The sequence below is a fragment of the Anomaloglossus baeobatrachus genome, chromosome 2, assembly GCF_048569485.1.
Source record: "Anomaloglossus baeobatrachus isolate aAnoBae1 chromosome 2, aAnoBae1.hap1, whole genome shotgun sequence".
Taxonomy (NCBI): domain Eukaryota; kingdom Metazoa; phylum Chordata; class Amphibia; order Anura; family Aromobatidae; genus Anomaloglossus; species Anomaloglossus baeobatrachus.
Window position 1 is genome coordinate 779,891,025 of NC_134354.1, and position 21,361 is coordinate 779,912,385.

Sequence of the window (21,361 nt, forward strand, 5' to 3'; positions counted from 1 at the left end):
CTGCTGCTCCTGACATCCTCCCCTCTGCTGCTCCTGACATCCTCCCCTCTGCTGCTCCTGACATCCTCCCCTCTGCTGCTCCTGACATCCTCCTCTCTGCTGCTCCTGACATCTCCCCTCTGCTGCTCCTGACATCTCCCCTCTGCTGCTCCTGACATCCTCCCCCTCTGCTGCTCCTGACATCCTCCTCTCTGCTGCTCCTGACATCCTCCTCTCTGCTGCTCCTGACATCCTCCTCTCTGCTGCTCCTGACATCCTCCTCTCTGCTGCTCCTGACATCCTCCTCTCTGCTGCTCCTGACATCTCCCCTCTGCTGCTCCTGACATCTCCCCTCTGCTGCTCCTGACATCCTCCCCTCTGCTGCTCCTGACATCCTCCTCTCTGCTGCTCCTGACATCCTCCTCTCTGCTGCTCCTGACATCCTCCTCTCTGCTGCTCCTGACATCCTCCTCTCTGCTGCTCCTGACATCCTCCCCTCTGCTGCTCCTGACACCCTCCCCCCTCTGCTGCTCCTGACATCTCCCTCTGCTGCTCCTGACATCCTCCTCTCTGCTGCTCCTGACATCTCCCCTCTGCTGCTCCTGACATCCCCCTCTGCTGCTCCTGACATCCTCCCCTCTGCTGCTCCTGACATCCTCCCCTCTGCTGCTCCTGACATCCTCCTCTCCTCTTGCTGCTCCTGACATCCTCCCCTCTGCTGCTCCTGACATCCTCCCCTCTGCTGCTCCTGACATCCTCCCCTCTGCTGCTCCTGACATCCTCCCCTCTGCTGCTCCTGACATCCTCCCCTCTGCTGCTCCTGACATCCTCCCCTCTGCTGCTCCTGACATCCTCCCCTCTGCTGCTCCTGACATCCTCCTCTCTGCTGCTCCTGACATCCTCCTCTCTGCTGCTCCTGACATCCTCCCCTCTGCTGCTCCTGACATCCCTCCTCTCTGCTGCTCCTGACATTCCTCCCCTCTGCTGCTCCTGACATCCTCCCCTCTGCTGCTCCTGACATCCTCCTCTCTGCTGCTCCTGACATTCTCCCCCTCTGCTGCTCCTGACATCCTCCCCTCTGCTGCTCCTGACATCCTCCCCTCTGCTGCTCCTGACATCCTCCTCTCTGCTGCTCCTGACATCCTCCTCTCTGCTGCTCCTGACATCCTCCTCTCTGCTGCTCCTGACATCCTCCCCTCTGCTGCTCCTGACATCCTCCCCTCTGCTGCTCCTGACATCCTCCTCTCTGCTGCTCCTGACATCCTCCCCTCTGCTGCTCCTGACATCCTCCCCTCTGCTGCTCCTGACATCCTCCCCTCTGCTGCTCCTGACATCCTCCTCTCTGCTGCTCCTGACATCCTCCCCTCTGCTGCTCCTGACATCCTCCCCTCTGCTGCTCCTGACATCCTCCTCTCTGCTGCTCCTGACATCCTCCCCTCTGCTGCTCCTGACATCCTCCCCTCTGCTGCTCCTGACATCCTCCTCTCTGCTGCTCCTGACATCCTCCCTCTCTGCTGCTCCTGACATCCTCCTCTCTGCTGCTCCTGACATCCTCCCCTCTGCTGCTCCTGACATCCTCCCCTCTGCTGCTCCTGACATCCTCCTCTCTGCTGCTCCTGACATCCTCCCCTCTGCTGCTCCTGACATCCTCCTCTCTGCTGCTCCTGACATCCTCCCCTCTGCTGCTCCTGACATCCTCCTCTCTGCTGCTCCTGACATCCTCCCCTCTGCTGCTCCTGACATCCTCCTCTCTGCTGCTCCTGACATCCTCCCCTCTGCTGCTCCTGACATCCTCCCCTCTGCTGCTCCTGACATCCTCCTCCTCTGCTGCTCCTGACATCCTCCCCTCTGCTGCTCCTGACATCCTCCTCTCTGCTGCTCCTGACATCCTCCTCTCTGCTGCTCCTGACATCCTCCCCTCTGCTGCTCCTGACATCCTCCTCTCTGCTGCTCCTGACATCCTCCCCTCTGCTGCTCCTGACATCCTCCTCTCTGCTGCTCCTGACATCTCCCCTCTGCTGCTCCTGACATCCTCCTCTCTGCTGCTCCTGACATCCTCCTCTCTGCTGCTCCTGACATCCTCCCCTCTGCTGCTCCTGACATCCTCCCCTCTGCTGCTCCTGACATCCTCCCCTCTGCTGCTCCTGACATCCTCCTCTCTGCTGCTCCTGACATCCTCCCCTCTGCTGCTCCTGACATCCTCCTCTCTGCTGCTCCTGACATCCTCCCCTCTGCTGCTCCTGACATCCTCCTCTCTGCTGCTCCTGACATCCTCCCCTCTGCTGCTCCTGACATCCTCCCCTCTGCTGCTCCTGACATCCTCCCCTCTGCTGCTCCTGACATCCTCCCCTCTGCTGCTCCTGACATCCTCCCTCTCTGCTGCTCCTGACATCCTCCTCTCTGCTGCTCCTGACATCCTCCCCTCTGCTGCTCCTGACATCCTCCTCTCTGCTGCTCCTGACATCCTCCCCTCTGCTGCTCCTGACATCCTCCCCTCTGCTGCTCCTGACATCCTCCTCTCTGCTGCTCCTGACATCCTCCTCTCTGCTGCTCCTGACATCCTCCCCTCTGCTGCTCCTGCTCCTGACATCCTCCTCTCTGCTGCTCCTGACATCCTCCTCTCTGCTGCTCCTGACATCCTCCTCTGCTGCCCTGCTCCTGACATCCTCCTCTCTGCTGCTCCTGACATCCTCCCCTCTGCTGCTCCTGACATCCTCCTCTCTGCTGCTCCTGACATCCTCCCCTCTGCTGCTTCTGACATCCTCCTCTCTGCTGCTCCTGACATCCTCCCCTCTGCTGCTCCTGACATCCTCCTCTCTGCTGCTCCTGACATCCTCCCCTCTGCTGCTCCTGACATCCTCCCCTCTGCTGCTCCTGACATCCTCCCTCTCTGCTGCTCCTGACATCCTCCCCTCTGCTGCTCCTGACATCCTCCTCTCTGCTGCTCCTGACATCCTCCCCTCTGCTGCTCCTGACATCCTCCCCTCTGCTGCTCCTGACATCCTCCCCTCTGCTGTTCCTGACATCCTCCCCTCTGCTGCTCCTGACATCCTCCCCTCTGCTGCTCCTGACATCCTCCCCTCTGCTGCTCCTGACATCCTCCTCTCTGCTGCTCCTGACATCCTCCCCTCTGCTGCTCCTGACATCCTCCTCTCTGCTGCTCCTGACATCCTCCCCTCTGCTGTTCCTGACATCCTCCCCTCTGCTGCTCCTGACATCCTCCCCTCTGCTGCTCCTGACATCCTCCCCTCTGCTGCTCCTGACATCCTCCCCTCTGCTGCTCCTGACATCCTCCCCTCTGCTGCTCCTGACATCCTCCTCTCTGCTGCTCCTGACATCCTCCTCTCTGCTGCTCCTGACATCCTCCCCTCTGCTGCTCCTGACATCCTCCTCTCTGCTGCTCCTGACATCCTCCCCTCTGCTGCTCCTGACATCCTCCCCTCTGCTGCTCCTGACATCCTCCCCTCTGCTGCTCCTGACATCCTCCCCTCTGCTGCTCCTGACATCCTCCCCTCTGCTGCTCCTGACATCCTCCTCTCTGCTGCTCCTGACATCCTCCTCTCTGCTGCTCCTGACATCCTCCTCTCTGCTGCTCCTGACATCCTCCCCTCTGCTGCTCCTGACATCCTCCTCTCTGCTGCTCCTGACATCCTCCCCTCTGCTGCTCCTGACATCCTCCCCTCTGCTGCTCCTGACATCCTCCCCTCTGCTGCTCCTGACATCCTCCCCTCTGCTGCTCCTGACATCCTCCCCTCTGCTGCTCCTGACATCCTCCCCTCTGCTGCTCCTGACATCCTCCCCTCTGCTGCTCCTGACATCCTCCCCTCTGCTGCTCCTGACATCCTCCCCTCTGCTGCTCCTGACATCCTCCCCTCTGCTGCTCCTGACATCCTCCTCTCTGCTGCTCCTGACATCCTCCTCTCTGCTGCTCCTGACATCCTCCTCTCTGCTGCTCCTGACATCCTCCCTCTCTGCTGCTCCTGACATCCTCTCCCTCTGCTGCTCCTGACATCCTCCTCTCTGCTGCTCCTGACATCCTCCCCTCTGCTGCTCCTGACATCCTCCCCTCTGCTGCTCCTGACATCCTCCTCTCTGCTGCTCCTGACATCCTCCCCTCTGCTGCTCCTGACATCCTCCCCTCTGCTGCTCCTGACATCCTCTCCTCTGCTGCTCCTGACATCCTCCCCTCTACTGCTCCTGACATCCTCCCTCTCTGCTGCTCCTGACATCCTCCCCTCTGCTGCTCCTGACATCCTCCCCTCTGCTGCTCCTGACATCCTCCCCTCTGCTGCTCCTGACATCCTCCTCTCTGCTGCTCCTGACATCTCCCCTCTGCTGCTCCTGACATCCTCCCCTCTGCTGCTCCTGACATCCTCCTCTCTGCTGCTCCTGACATCCTCCTCTCTGCTGCTCCTGACATCCTCCCCTCTGCTGCTCCTGACATCCTCCCCTCTGCTGCTCCTGACATCCCTCCCCCCCCTCTGCTGCTCCTGACATCTCCCCTCTGCTGCTCCTGACATCCTCCTCTCTGCTGCTCCTGACATCCTCCCCTCTGCTGCTCCTGACATCTCCCCTCTGCTGCTCCTGACATCCTCCCCTCTGCTGCTCCTGACATCCTCCCCTCTGCTGCTCCTGACATCCTCCTCTCCTCTTTGCTGCTCCTGACATCCTCCCCTCTGCTGCTCCTGACATCCTCCCCTCTGCTGCTCCTGACATCCTCCCCTCTGCTGCTCCTGACATCCTCCCCTCTGCTGCTCCTGACATCCTCCCCTCTGCGCTCCTGACATCCTCCTCTCTGCTGCTCCTGACATCCTCCCCTCTGCTGCTCCTGACATCCTCCCCTCTGCTGCTCCTGACATCCTCCTCTCTGCTGCTCCTGACATTCTCCCCTCTGCTGCTCCTGACATCCTCCCCTCTGCTGCTCCTGACATCCTCCCCTCTGCTGCTCCTGACATACTCCCCTCTGCTGCTCCTGACATCCTCCCCTCTGCTGCTCCTGACATCCTCCTCTTTGCTGCTCCTGACATCTCCCCTCTGCTGCTCCTGACATCCTCCCCTCTGCTGCTCCTGACATCCTCCCCTCTGCTGCTCCTGACATCCTCCTCTCTGCTGCTCCTGACATCCTCCCCTCTGCTGCTCCTGACATCCTCCTCTCTGCTGCTCCTGACATCCTCCTCTCTGCTGCTCCTGACATCCTCCCCTCTGCTGCTCCTGACATCCTCCCCTCTGCTGCTCCTGACATCCTCCTCTCTGCTGCTCCTGACATCCTCCCCTCTGCTGCTCCTGACATCCTCCCCTCTGCTGCTCCTGACATCCTCCCCTCTGCTGCTCCTGACATCCTCCCCTCTGCTGCTCCTGACATCCTCCCCTCTGCTGCTCCTGACATCCTCCCCTCTGCTGCTCCTGACATCCTCCTCTCTGCTGCTCCTGACATCCTCCCCTCTGCTGCTCCTGACATCCTCCCCCTCTGCTGCTCCTGACATCCTCCCCTCTGCTGCTCCTGACATTCTCCCCTCTGCTGCTCCTGACATCCTCCTCTCTGCTGCTCCTGACATCCTCCCCTCTGCTGCTCCTGACATCCTCCCCTCTGCTGCTCCTGACATCCTCCCCCTCTGCTGCTCCTGACATCCTCCTCTCTGCTGCTCCTGACATCCTCCCCTCTGCTGCTCCTGACATCCTCCTCTCTGCTGCTCCTGACATCCTCCCCTCTGCTGCTCCTGACATCCTCCCCTCTGCTGCTCCTGACATACTCCCCTCTGCTGCTCCTGACATCCTCCTCTCTGCTGCTCCTGACATCCTCCCCTCTGCTGCTCCTGACATCCTCCTCTCTGCTGCTCCTGACATCCTCCTCTCTGCTGCTCCTGACATCCTCCTCTCTGCTGCTCCTGACATCCTCCTCTCTGCTGCTCCTGACATCCTCCCCCTCTGCTGCTCCTGACATCCTCCTCTCTGCTGCTCCTGACATCCTCCCCTCTGCTGCTCCTGATATCCTCCCCTCTGCTGCTCCTGACATCCTCCTCTCTGCTGCTCCTGCTCCTGACATCCTCCTCTCTGCTGCTCCTGACATCCTCCCCTCTGCTGCTCCTGACATCCTCCTCTCTGCTGCTCCTGACATCCTCCTCTCTGCTGCTCCTGACATCCTCCTCTCTGCTGCTCCTGACATCCTCCCCTCTGCTGCTCCTGACATCCTCCCCTCTGCTGCTCCTGACATCCTCCCCTCTGCTGCTCCTGACATCCTCCTCTCTGCTGCTCCTGACATCCTCCCCTCTGCTGCTCCTGACATCCTCCCCTCTGCTGCTCCTGACATCCTCCTCTCTGCTGCTCCTGACATCCTCCTCTCTGCTGCTCCTGACATCCTCCTCTCTGCTGCTCCTGACATCCTCCTCTCTGCTGCTCCTGACATCCTCCTCTCTGCTGCTCCTGACATCCTCCCCTCTGCTGCTCCTGACATCCTCCCCCTCTGCTGCTCCTGACATCCTCCCCTCTGCTGCTCCTGACATCCTCCTCTCTGCTGCTCCTGACATCCTCCTCTCTGCTGCTCCTGACATCCTCCTCTCTGCTGCTCCTGACATCCTCCCCTCTGCTGCTCCTGACATCCTCCCCTCTGCTGCTCCTGACATCCTCCTCTCTGCTGCTCCTGACATCCTCCTCTCTGCTGCTCCTGACATCCTCCTCTCTGCTGCTCCTGACATCCTCCTCTCTGCTGCTCCTGACATCCTCCTCTCTGCTGCTCCTGACATCCTCCCCTCTGCTGCTCCTGACATCCTCCCCTCTGCTGCTCCTGACATCCTCCCCTCTGCTGCTCCTGACATCCTCCCCTCTGCTGCTCCTGACATCCTCCTCTCTGCTGCTCCTGACATCCTCCCCTCTGCTGCTCCTGACATCCTCCTCTCTGCTGCTCCTGACATCCTCCCCTCTGCTGCTCCCTGACATCCTCCTCTCTGCTGCTCCTGACATCCTCCTCTCTGCTGCTCCTGACATCCTCCCCTCTGCTGCTCCTGACATCCTCCCCTCTGCTGCTCCTGACATCCTCCCTCTCTGCTGCTCCTGACATCCTCCTCTCTGCTGCTCCTGACATCCTCCTCTCTGCTGCTCCTGACATCCTCCCCTCTGCTGCTCCTGACATCCTCCTCCTCTGCTGCTCCTGACATCCTCCCCTCTGCTGCTCCTGACATCCTCCCCTCTGCTGCTCCTGACATCCTCCCCTCTGCTGCTCCTGACATCCTCCTCTCTGCTGCTCCTGACATCCTCCCCTCTGCTGCTCCTGACATCCTCCCCTCTGCTGCTCCTGACATCCTCCCCTCTGCTGCTCCTGACATCCTCCTCTCTGCTGCTCCTGACATCCTCCTCTCTGCTGCTCCTGACATCCTCCTACATCCTCCTCTCTGCTGCTCCTGACATCCTCCCCTCTGCTGCTCCTGACATCCTCCTCTCTGCTGCTCCTGACATCCTCCCCTCTGCTGCTCCTGACATCCTCCTCTCTGCTGCTCCTGACATCCTCCTCTCTGCTGCTCCTGACATCCTCCCTCTGCTGCTCCTGACATCCTCCTCTCTGCTGCTCCTGACATCCTCCCCTCTGCTGCTCCTGACATCCTCCCCTCTGCTGCTCCTGACATCCTCCTCCTCTGCTGCTCCTGACATCCTCCCCTCTGCTGCTCCTGACATCCTCCTCTCTGCTGCTCCTGACATCCTCCCCTCTGCTGCTCCTGACATCCTCCCTCTGCTGCTCCTGACATCCTCCCCTCTGCTGCTCCTGACATCCTCCTCTCTGCTGCTCCTGACATCCTCCCCTCTGCTGCTCCTGACATCCTCCTCTCTGCTGCTCCTGACATCCTCCCCTCTGCTGCTCCTGACATCCTCCTCTCTGCTGCTCCTGACATCCTCCCCTCTGCTGCTCCTGACATCCTCCTCTCTGCTGCTCCTGACATCCTCCCCTCTGCTGCTCCTGACATCCTCCCCTCTGCTGCTCCTGACATCCTCCCCTCTGCCCTGACTCCTCCTCTGCTCCTGACATCCTCCTCTCTGCTGCTCCTGACATCCTCCCCTCTGCTGCTCCTGACATCCTCCCCTCTGCTGCTCCTGACATCCTCCTCTCTGCTGCTCCTGACATCCTCCTCTCTGCTGCTCCTGACATCCTCCCCTCTGCTGCTCCTGACATCCTCCTCTCTGCTGCTCCTGACATCCTCCCCTCTGCTGCTCCTGACATCCTCCCTCTGCTGCTCCTGACATCCTCCTCTCTGCTGCTCCTGACATCCTCCCCTCTGCTGCTCCTGACATCCTCCTCTCTGCTGCTCCTGACATCCTCCTCCTCTGCTGCTCCTGACATCCTCCTCTCTGCTGCTCCTGACATCCTCCTCTCTGCTGCTCCTGACATCCTCCTCTCTGCTGCTCCTGACATCCTCCTCTCTGCTGCTCCTGACATCCTCCTCTCTGCTGCTCCTGACATCCTCCCCTCTGCTGCTCCTGACATCCTCCTCTCTGCTGCTCCTGACATCCTCCTCTCTGCTGCTCCTGACATCCTCCTTCTGCTGCTCCTGACATCCTCCTCTCTGCTGCTCCTGACATCCTCCCCTCTGCTGCTCCTGACATCCTCCTCTCTGCTGCTCCTGACATCCTCCCCTCTGCTGCTCCTGACATCCTCCTCTCTGCTGCTCCTGACATCCTCCTCTCTGCTGCTCCTGACATCCTCCCCTCTGCTGCTCCTGACATCCTCCTCTCTGCTGCTCCTGACATCCTCCCCTCTGCTGCTCCTGACACCCCCCCCCCCCTCTGCTGCTCCTGACATCCTCCTCTCTGCTGCTCCTGACATCCTCCCCTCTGCTGCTCCTGACATCCTCCTCTCTGCTGCTCCTGACATCCTCCTCTCTGCTGCTCCTGACATCCTCCCCTCTGCTGCTCCTGACATCCTCCCCTCTGCTGCTCCTGACATCCTCCCCTCTGCTGCTCCTGACATCCTCCCCTCTCTGCTGCTCCTGACATCCTCCCTCTCTGCTGCTCCTGACATCCTCCCTCTGCTGCTCCTGACATCCTCCCCTCTGCTGCTCCTGACATCCTCCCCTCTGCTGCTCCTGACATCCTCCCCTCTGCTGCTCCTGACATCCTCTCCCCTCTGCTGCTCCTGACATCCTCCCCTCTGCTGCTCCTGACATCCTCCTCTCTGCTGCTCCTGACATCCTCCTCTCTGCTGCTCCTGACATCCTCCCCTCTGCTGCTCCTGACATCCTCCCTCTCTGCTGCTCCTGACATCCTCCCCTCTGCTGCTCCTGACACCCCCCCCCCCCTCTGCTGCTCCTGACATCCTCCTCTCTGCTGCTCCTGACATCCTCCCCTCTGCTGCTCCTGACATCCTCCTCTCTGCTGCTCCTGACATCCTCCTCTCTGCTGCTCCTGACATCCTCCCCTCTGCTGCTCCTGACATCCTCCTCTCTGCTGCTCCTGACATCCTCCTCTCTGCTGCTACTGACATCCTCCCCTCTGCTGCTCCTGACATCCTCCCCTCTGCTGCTCCTGACATCCTCCTCTCTGCTGCTCCTGACATCCTCCCCTCTGCTGCTCCTGACATCCTCCCCTCTGCTGCTCCTGACATCCTCCCCTCTGCTGCTCCTGACATCCTCCCCTCTGCTGCTCCTGACATCCTCCTCTCTGCTGCTCCTGACATCCTCCCTCTCTGCTGCTCCTGACATCCTCCTCTCTGCTGCTCCTGACATCCTCCCCTCTGCTGCTCCTGACATCCTCCCCTCTGCTGCTCCTGACATCCTCCCCTCTGCTGCTCCTGACATCCTCCCCTCTGCTGCTCCTGACATCCTCCCCTCTGCTGCTCCTGACATCCTCCTCTCTGCTGCTCCTGACATCCTCCCCTCTGCTGCTCCTGACATCCTCCTCTCTGCTGCTCCTGACATCCTCCCCTCTGCTGCTCCTGACATCCTCCTCTCTGCTGCTCCTGACATCCTCCCCTCTGCTGCTCCTGACATCCCCCTCTCTGCTGCTCCTGACATCCCCCTCTCTGCTGCTCCTGACATCCTCCCCTCTGCTGCTCCTGACATCCTCCCTCTGCTGCTCCTGACATCCTCCCCTCTGCTGCTCCTGACATCCCCCTCTCTGCTGCTCCTGACATCCCCCTCTCTGCTGCTCCTGACATCCTCCTCTCTGCTGCTCCTGACATCCCCCTCTCTGCTGCTCCTGACATCCTCCCCTCTGCTGCTCCTGACATCCTCCCCTCTGCTGCTCCTGACATCCTCCTCTCTGCTGCTTCTGACATCCTCCTCTCTGCTGCTCCTGACATCCTCCCCTCTGCTGCTCCTGACATCCTCCTCTCTGCTGCTCCTGACATCCTCCCCTCTGCTGCTCCTGACATCTTCCTCTCTGCTGCTCCTGACATCCTCCCCTCTGCTGCTCCTGACATCCTCCTCTCTGCTGCTCCTGACATCCTCCCCTCTGCTGCTCCTGACATCCTCCTCTCTGCTGCTCCTGACATCCTCCTCTCTGCTGCTCCTGACATCCTCCCCTCTGCTGCTCCTGACACCCCCCCCCCCCCCTCTGCTGCTCCTGACATCCCCCCCCCCCTCTGCTGCTCCTGACATCCTCCCCTCTGCTGCTCCTGACATCCCCCCCCCCCCTCTGCTGCTCCTGACATCCTCCCCTCTGCTGCTCCTGACATCCTCCTCTCTGCTGCTCCTGACATCCTCCCCTCTGCTGCTCCTGACATCCTCCTCTCTGCTGCTCCTGACATCCCCCCCTCTGCTGCTCACACACTCCGCTCTGCTGCCTCTGCTGCCCGCACTCCTATGTGACTGTCGCACCGATCGTGCTGTGCTCCTCCTCCTGTATCCTCCTTTTTGTCCTCCTCCTCGGCTGTCGCGGAGTTTTGATGATTTTTCACTTTTCTCTCCTCGTCCTCCCAGTTCATTATTAGCCCCTGAATGCCAAAAAGCCGGAGCCGCCCCCCCAGGCTGTCAGCTGATCAGTTACCATGCGCCCCTCTCCCCTCCGCGGTGTCCTCGCCGGATGCCTCCACCTGTTCCACACTTTGCCCAGGTGTGGAGCGCAGAACTTCCTCGCGTGTTTAGCGCCCGGCGGGTGAGATGCGAGAGCGGCAGCGCTAGAGATGCCGCACAATGTGTCCGTGGAGAGAGGAGCGGCGCTGGAGAGAGGAGCGGCGCTGGGGGCGCCCCGGGCAGCCTGGCTGGTGACGGCGCTGTCCAGCGCGCTGATCCTCACCACTGTGGGGGACATCGTGGGGAACCTGCTGGTGATCATCTCCGTGCTGAAGAACAGGAAGCTGCGCAACTCAGGTGAGAACACGCGAGTGCCCTGCTGTGTAATATAGTGCTGTGTAATATACTGCTGTGTAATATAGTGCTGTGTAATATACAGCTGTGTAACATACTGCTGTGTAACATACTGCTGTGTAATATACTGCTGTGTAATATAATGCTGTGTAACATACTGCTGTGTAATATAGTGTTGTGTAATATACTGCTGTGTAATATAGTGCTGTGTAATATACTGCTGTGTAATATACTGCTGTGTAATATAATGCTGTGTAATATAGTGCTGTGTAATATACAGCTGTGTAATATAGTGCTGTGTAATATAGTGCTGTGTAATATACTGCTGTGTAATATAATGCTGTGTAATATAGTGCTGTGTAATATACAGCTGTGTAATATAGTGCTGTGTAATATAGTGCTGTGTAATATACTGCTGTGTAACATACTGCTGTGTAATATACTGCTGTGTAATATAATGCTGTGTAACATACTGCTGTGTAATATAGTGTTGTGTAATATACTGCTGTGTAATATAGTGCTGTGTAATATACTGCTGTGTAATATACTGCTGTGTAATATAATGCTGTGTAACATACTGCTGTGTAATATAGTGTTGTGTAATATACTGCTGTGTAATATAGTGCTGTGTAATATACTGCTGTGTAATATACTGCTGTGTAATATACTGCTGTGTAATATACAGCTGTGTAATATACTGCTGTGTAATATAGTGCTGTGTAATATACTGCTGTGTAATATAGTGCTGTGTAATATAGTGCTGTGTAATATACAGCTGTGTAATATACTGCTGTGTGATATACTGCTGTGTAATATACTGCTGTGTAATATACTGCTGTGTAACATACTGCTGTGTAATATACTGCTGTGTAATATACTGCTGTGTAATATACTGCTGTGTGATATACTGCTGTGTAATATACTGCTGTGTAATATACTGCTGTGTAATATAGTGCTGTGTAATATACAGCTGTGTAATATACTGCTGTGTGATATACTGCTGTGTAATATACTGCTGTGTAATATACTGCTGTGTAACATACTGCTGTGTAATATACTGCTGTGTAATATACAGCTGTGTAATATACTGCTGTGTGATATACTGCTGTGTAATATACTGCTGTGTAATATAGTGCTGTGTAACATACTGCTGTGTAACATACTGCTGTGTAATATACTGCTGTGTAATATACAGCTGTGTAACATACTGCTGTGTAACATACTGCTGTGTAATATAGTGCTGTGTAATATACTGCTGTGTGATATACTGCTGTGTAATGTCCTGCTGTGTGATATACTGCTGTGTAATATAGTGCTGTGTAATATACTACTGTGTAATATACTGCTGTGTAATGTCCTGCTGTGTGATATACTGCTGTGTAATATACTGCTGTGTAATATAGTGCTGTGTAATATAGTGCTGTGTAATATAGTGCTGTGTAATATAGTGCTGTGTAACATACTGCTGTGTAATATAGTGCTGTGTAATATACTGCTGTGTAATATAGTGCTGTGTAACATACTGCTGTGTAATATACTGCTGTGTAATATACTGCTGTGTAACATACTGCTGTGTAATATACTGCTGTGTAATATACTGCTGTGTAATATAATGCTGTGTAACATACTGCTGTGTAATATAGTGCTGTGTAATATAGTGCTGTGTAATATACTGCTGTGTAACGTAATGCTGTGTAACATACTGCTGTGTAATATAATGCTGTGTAATATACTGCTGTGTAATATACTGCTGTGTAATATAATGCTGTGTAACATACTGCTGTGTAACATACTGCTGTGTAATATACTGCTGTGTAATATACTGCTGTGTAATATACTGCTGTGTAATATACTACTGTGTAATATACTACTGTGTGATATACTGCTGTGTAATGTCCTGCTGTGTAATATACTGCTGTGTAATATACTGCTCTGTAATATACCCCTGCCTCCGTCCTGCTGAGGAAGCAGTAGCGATACGCGTTCAGGATTGGTTGCGGTTCCTCTTCCCCCCACTGTGTGTGCTCTTGTGCTCCTTCTGTCCCTATATGGGTAAGTCATATTGACTATTGACTATTCCATCTGGTGTTACTATTATGATTGGCATATAGGTATCCACCTTTGGTTAAGTTCTGGAGCCTCTGTGTCATTCCAACAGTTCATTACCTGATTTCAGGATAGGTTTATTCCTTCTGTATATATGGTTGTCACAGGCATCATTATATGCTCTTATTGAGCACACACACATACTTTGATGTGGGGGGTGATGTTTTGGTAGAGGTCCTCCTTTTTTCCTCACAATTGATGTAATATTAGTATATATGTATTAGTGTTTTTATTCCAATTCTTTAATAAAGCTTATCATTTTTTTATGGAAATTGTACTCCTTTTTTTTTTGTGTGTATACACATCAGTTTAGCAGTCATTATGATGGAGTTTTTCCAGACATTTAATCCTACTTTAAGGGCATTATAAGAGATCTTTGGGGAGTGATATAATGACTTTACAGCCCTTTTCCTTTTGGTCTTTGGTCTTTTCTGTAATATACTGCTGTGTAATATACTGCTGTGTAATGTCCTGCTGTGTAATGTCCTGCTGTGTAATGTCCTGCTGTGTAATGTCCTGCTGTGTAATATACTGCTCTGTAATATAGTGCTGTGTAATATACTGCTGTGTAATATACTGCTGTGTAATATACTGCTGTGTAATATACTGCTCTATAATATACTGCTGTGTGATATACTGCTGTGTGATATACTCCTCTGTAATGTAGTACTGCTCTCTAATATACTGCTGTGTAATATACTGCTGTGTAATATACTGCTGTGTAATATACTGCTCTATAATATACTGCTGTGTGATATACTGCTGTGTGATATACTCCTCTGTAATGTAGTACTGCTCTCTAATATACTGCTGTGTAATATACTGCTGTGTAATATACTGCTGTGTAATATACTGCTCTATAATATACTGCTGTGTGATATACTGCTGTGTGATATACTCCTCTGTAATGTAGTACTGCTCTCTAATATACTGCTGTGTAATATACTGCTTTGTAATATTCTGCTCTGTAAAATACTACTCTGTAATATAGCACTGATCTGTAATATACTGCTTTGTAAAATAGCACTGCTCTATAATATAGAGCTGCTCTGTAATATAGTGTTGCTCTGTAATATACTGCTCTGTAATATAATGTACTGTTCTGTAATATACTGCTCTGTAATATAATGTACTGTTCTGTAATATACTGCTCTGCAATGTAGCACTGCTCTGTAATATAATGCTCTGTAATATAGGATTGCTCTGTAATATAATACTGCTCTGTAATTTACTGCTCTGTAATATAGCACTGCTCTGTAATATACTGCTCTGTAATATAGTACTGATCTGTAATATAGCACTGCTCTGTAATATAGCACTGCTCTGTAATATACTGCTCTGTAATATAGTACTGATCTGTAATATAGCACTGCTCTGTAATATATTGTTCTGTAATATAGCACTGCTCTGTAATATATTGTTCTGTAATATAGCACTGGTCTGTAATATACTGCGCTGTAATATAGCATTGCTCTGTAATATAGCACTAATCTGTAATATAGTGCTCTGTAATATACTGCTCTGTAATATACTGCTCTGTAAATTAGCATTGCTCTGTAATATAGCACTGCTCTGTAATATAGCATTGCTCTGTAATATATTGTTCTGTAATATAGCACTGGTCTGTAATATACTGCGCTGTAATATAGCATTGCTCTGTAATATAGCACTAATCTGTAATATAGTGCTCTGTAATATAGCACTCCTCTGTAATATAGCACTTCTCTGTAATATAGTGTTCTGTAATATACTGCTCTGTAATATAGCACTGCCCTGTAATATAAGATTGCTCTCTAATATACCACTGCTCTGTAATATAATACTGCTCTGTAATATAATACTGATCTGTAATATAATACTGATCTGTAATATAACACTGCTCTGTAATATAATATACTGCTCTGTAATATGTACTGTAATACTGTAATCTGTAATATCTGTATATAGCACTAGTGTGTAATATCTTCTGTATATAGCACTAGCGTGTAATATCCTCTCTATATAGCACTAGTGTGTAATATCCTCTATATATAGCACTAGTGTGTAATATCCTCTGTATATAGCACTAATCTGTAATATACTGCTCTGTAATATAGCACTGCTCTATGATATAGAACTGCTCTGTTATATAGCACTGCTCTGTAATATACTGCTCTGTAATATACTGTTCTTTAATATAGCACTGCTCTGTAATATACTGCTCTGTAATATAGCACTGCTCTGTAAATTAGCACTAATCTGTAATATATTGTTCTGTAATATAGGACTGATCTGTAATATAGCACTGGTCTGTAATATAGTGCTCTGTAATATACTGCTCTGTAATATAGTCATGCCTTGTAATATAGGATTGCTCTCTAATATGACACTGCTCTGTAATATAATACCGCTCTGTAATATAATGTACTGTAATACTGTAATCTGTAATATCTGTATATAGCACTAGTGTGTAATATCTTCTGTATATAGCACTAGTGTGTAATATCCTCTGTATATAGCACTAGTGTGTAATATCCTCTATATATAGCACTAGTGTGTAATATCCTCTGTATATAGCACTAGTGAGTAATATCCTCTGTGTATATATATATATATATATATATATATATATATAGCACTAGTGTGCAATATCCTCTATATATAGCAATAGTCTGCAATATCCTCTATATATAGCAATAGTGTGCAATATCCTCTGTATATATATATATATATATATACATACAGTTAGGTCCAGAAATATTTGGACAGTGACACAAGTTTTGTTATTTTAGCTGTTTACAAAAACATGTTCAGAAATACAATTCTATATATAATATGGGCTGAAAGTGCACACTCCCAGCTGCAATATGAGAGTTTTCACATCCAAATCGGAGAAAGGGTTTAGGAATCATAGCTCTGTAATGCATAGCCTCCTCTTTTTCAAGGGACCAAAAGTAATTGGACAAGGGACTCTAAGGGCTGCAATTAACTCTGAAGGCGTCTCCCTCGTTATCCTGTAATCAATGAAGTAGTTAAAAGGTCTGGGGTTGATTACAGGTGTGTGGTTTTGCATTTGGAAGCTGTTGCTGTGACCAGACAACATGCGGTCTAAGGAACTCTCAATTGAGGTGAAGCAGAACATCCTGAGGCTGAAAAAAAAGAAAAAATCCATCAGAGAGATAGCAGACATGCTTGGAGTAGCAAAATCAACAGTCGGGTACATTCTGAGAAAAAAGGAATTGACTGGTGAGCTTGGGAACTCAAAAAGGCCTGGGCGTCCACGGATGACAACAGTGGTGGATGATCGCCGCATACTTTCTTTGGTGAAGAAGAACCCGTTCACAACATCAACTGAAGTCCAGAACACTCTCAGTGAAGTAGGTGTATCTGTCTCTAAGTCACCAGTAAAGAGAAGACTCCATGAAAGTAAATACAAAGGGTTCACATCTAGATGCAAACCATTCATCAATTCCAAAAATAGACAGGCCAGAGTTACATTTACTGAAAAACACCTCATGAAGCCAGCTCAGTTCTGGAAAAGTATTCTATGGACAGATGAGACAAAGATCAACCTGTACCAGAATGATGGGAAGAAAAAAGTTTGGAGAAGAAAGGGAACGGCACATGATCCAAGGCACACCACATCCTCTGTAAAACATGGTGGAGGCAACGTGATGGCATGGGCATGCATGGCTTTCAATGGCACTGGGTCACTTGTGTTTATTGATGACATAACAGCAGACAAGAGTAGCCGGATGAATTCTGAAGTGTACCGGGATATACTTTCAGCCCAGATTCAGCCAAATGCCGCAAAGTTGATCGGACGGCGCTTCATAGTACAGATGGACAATGACCCCAAGCATACAGCCAAAGCTACCCAGGAGTTCATGAGTGCAAAAAAGTGGAACATTCTGCAATGGCCAAGTCAATCACCAGATCTTAACCCAATTGAGCATGCATTTCACTTGCTCAAATCCAGACTTAAGATGGAAAGACCCACAAACAAGCAAGACCTGAAGGCTGCGGCTGTAAAGGCCTGGCAAAGCATTAAGAAGGAGGAAACCCAGCGTTTGTGATGTCCATGGGTTCCAGACTTAAGGCAGTGATTGCCTCCAAAGGATTCGCAACAAAATATTGAAAATAAAAATATTTTGTTTGGGTTTGGTTTATTTGTCCAATTACTTTTGACCTCCTAAAATGTGGAGTGTTTGTAAAGAAATGTGACAATTCCTACAATTTCTATCAGATATTTTTGTTCAAACCTTCAAATTAAACGTTACAATCTGCACTTGAATTCTGTTGTAGAGGTTTCATTTCAAATCCAATGTGGTGGCATGCAGAGCCCAACTCGCGAAAAATTGTGTCACTGTCCAAATATTTCTGGACCTAACTGTATATAGCACTAGTGTGTAATATCTTCTGTATATAGCACTAGTGTGTAATATCCTCTCTATATAGCACTAGTGTGTAATATCCTCTGTATATAGCACTAGTGTGTAATATCCTCTCTATATAGCACTAGTGTGTAATATCCTCTGTATATAGCACTAGTGTGTAATATCCTCTATATATAGCAATAGTGTGTAATATCCTCTGTATATAGCACTAGTGTGTAATATCCTCTGTATATAGCACTAGTGTGTAATATCCTCTGTATATAGCACTAGTGTGTAATATCCTCTGTATATAGCACTAGTGTGTAATATCCTCTATATATAGCAATAGTGTGCAATATCCTCTGTATATAACACTAGTGTGTAATATCCTGTGTATATAGCACTAGTGTGTAATATCCTCTATATATAGCACTAGTGTGTAATATCCTCTCTATATAGCACTAGTGTGTAATATCTTCTGTATATAGCACTGAGATAGGAGAATGTGCAGGTGGTGATACAGGGACAGTGTCCTGAGCCTGGGGCTGCAATGTGTATTGTGATACAGGGATATTCGATAACCAGCATAGATAAAATAGACAGCTGGCGTCTGCAACCCTCAGCTGTCTGCTTCACCTTGGCTGGTTATCAAAAATAGAGGGGATCCCACATTGTTTTTTTTTTAAATTATTTATTTGAATAATATATAAAAAAAACAAAAATAAAAACAGCATATCCCCCTCGCCTTTTTTTTATAACCAGCCAAGGTAAAGCAGACAGCTGGGGGCTAATATTATCAGGCTGGGAAGGTCCATGGTAATTTTGCCCTACCCAGCCTAAAAAATAGAAGCCTGAAGCCACCCCAGATGCGCCACTTCTGGTGCTTTACCCTACTCTTCCCGCTTGCCCTGGTGCGGTGGTAATCAGGGTAATATATTTGGAGATTTTGTCAGCTGTAAATTTACAGCTGGCATCAAGCCCAGAGGTTAGTAATGGAGAGGCGTCTATCAGACACCCCATTACTAACTAGGTAAGTGTAGAGTTAAAAAATAAAAACAGACACTGGAAAAAAAAAACTTTATTTGAATAAACACTCCTCCACACTCCCTCGTTCACCAATTTATTATTTAAAAATAAATCCTGGGCATTTTGATGTAATCCACTGGTGTAATGTCATCGTTTCCTATAAAGCTTCATTCTGAGAACGCTCTCAAAACGAGGTTCCATAGGTCACCACCAGAAATTCTGGACTGCTGCTGGCCATCAGTGACCTATGGAGCATTGTTCTGAGAATTCACCCCTGGCATCAAACCCAAAAATATTACCTCGATTGCCACCGTACCAGGGCATCGGGAAGAGCCGGGTACAGCACCAATATTGGAGCTTCTAATGGATTACTTCAAAAAAGGCAGATATCCAGCATCAAGGAGAGCAGTGGATTAAAACTTGCTTTTATTAGACGAGTAAAAACAAAATGTGGTCCAGTGAGCACAGAGGCACAAGTATTATGCGTGTAAACCAACGCGTTTCGACCAGAGCGTCTTATTCATGGGTACGCTCTGGTCGAAACGCGTTGGTTTACACGCATAATACTTGTGCCTCTGTGCTCACTGGACCACATTTTGTTTTTACTCGTCTAATAAAAGCAAGTTTTAATCCACTGCTCTCCTTGATGCTGGATATCTGCCTTTTTTGAAGTTGTCTTTCCGCCCGGGCCAGGGCGTTCCCTGCATCGGTTGGAGTCCGGGAGTGAAGAGGGGTGAGCTGACTATGGTTCTTGTTTCTTCTAATGGATTCACCTCTTTTTGGGCAGTTGTGGGCTGCTTTTTTTAGGTTGGAAAGGGCCAAATAACCATGGGCCTTGTCGGACTGATAATACCAGCCCTTAGATGGTTGCTTTACCTTGGCTAGTTATCAATAATAGGAGGGACCCCAAGCTATATTTTTGTAATTATTTAATAAATAATTAAACAAATAGCTTCAGATCCCATCTATTTTTGACAAGCAACCAAGATATAGCAGATAGCGGAGGCTTGCAGCCCACGGTTGTCTGTTTTACGTGCGCTGGTTATCAAAAATAGGCAGGAGACCACGTCTTTTTTTTTTCTTAATTTGTATTGTTCACAGCAACATCTTCCCTGTGCACTAAAACTTGTTCATTCTTCCACAGAACCCTCCACACACAGTTTGATGACCCTACACTATGACCCACCCCTCAGTATATCTACCCCCACAGTGACTTACAGTATAACGACTCTTCATACTGTATAATGGCCCTTACTCCCCTCTACACAATATATTGGCCCCACATAACCCTCCAAACAACATAATGCCCCCCACGTAATTCTCTAAACAGTATAATTGGACCCACACAGCTTTACAATGGCCCCAAATTAGGCATCCAAACTGAATAATGCCCCATATAGCCAAGCAAACTGAATAATGCCCCCATATAGCCAAACAGTAAAATGCCCCCCATATAGCCAAGCAAACTGTATAATGTCCCCATATCGCCAAACAGTATAAAGCCCCCATATAGCCAAGCAAACAGTATAATATCCTCCATATAGCCAAGCAAACAGCATTATGGCCCCCATATAGCCAAGCAAACAGTATAATGGCCCCCATATAGCCAAACAAACACTATAATGCCCCCCATATAGCCAAGCAAACAGTATAATGGCCCACATATAGCCAAGCAAACAGTATAATGGCCCACATATAGCCAAGCAAACTGTATAATGGCCCACATATAGCCAAGCAAACTGTATAATGGCCCCCATATAGCCAAGCAAACAGTATAATGCCCCCAATATAGCCAAGCAAACAGTATAATGGCCCACATATAGCCAAACAAACAGTATAATGCCCCCCATATAGCCAAGCAAACAGTATAATGCCCCCCATAGAGCCAAGCAAACAGTATAATGTCCCCCATATAGCCAAGCAAACAGTATAATGTCCCCCATATAGCCAAGCAAACAGTATAATGCCCCCCATATAGCCAAGCAAGCTGAATAATGCCCCCATATAGCCAAGCAAACAGTATAATGTCCCCATATAGCCAAGCAAACAGTATAATGTCCCCATATAGCCAAGCAAACAGTATAATGCCCCCATATAGCCAAGCAAACAGTATAATGCCCCCATATAGCCAAACAAACAGTATAATGCCCCCCATATAGCCGAGCAAACAGTATAATGCCCCCCCATATAGCAAAGCAAACAGTATAATGTCCCCATATAGCCAAGCAAACAGTATAATGTCCCCCATATAGCCAAGCAAACAGCATAATGGCCCCCATGTAGCCAAGCAAACAGTATATTGCCCCCCATATAGCCAAGCAAACAGTATAATGCCCCCATATAGTCAAGCAAACAGTATAATGTCCCTATATAGCCAAGCAAACAGTATAATGGCCCCCATATAGCCAAGCAAACAGTATAATGTCCCCATATAGCCAAGCAAACAGTATAATGCCCCCATATAGCCAAGCAAACAGTATATTGCCCCCCCCCCCCATATAGCCAAGCAAACAGTATAATGCCCCCCATATAGCCAAAATTAACTTTGGTTTCCTGAGACCTGATGGCAGAAATAGTTTATTCCTTCACTACACTATTCTTTTCCCC

General features: G+C 50.1%; 1 protein-coding gene across 1 annotated transcript in view; it reads left to right on the plus strand.

Moving 5' to 3' along the window:
• Positions 1–10,658: 10,658 nt before the first annotated feature.
• Positions 10,659–21,361, plus strand: part of LOC142292304 (melatonin receptor type 1B) — a 212,568-nt gene continuing 201,865 nt past the window's right edge. Inside the window, exon 1 of the mRNA XM_075337578.1 lies at positions 10,659–11,270. Coding sequence (XP_075193693.1) covers positions 11,084–11,270 — 187 coding nt within the window. The 5' untranslated portion in view covers positions 10,659–11,083. The remainder of the gene's footprint in view (positions 11,271–21,361) is intronic.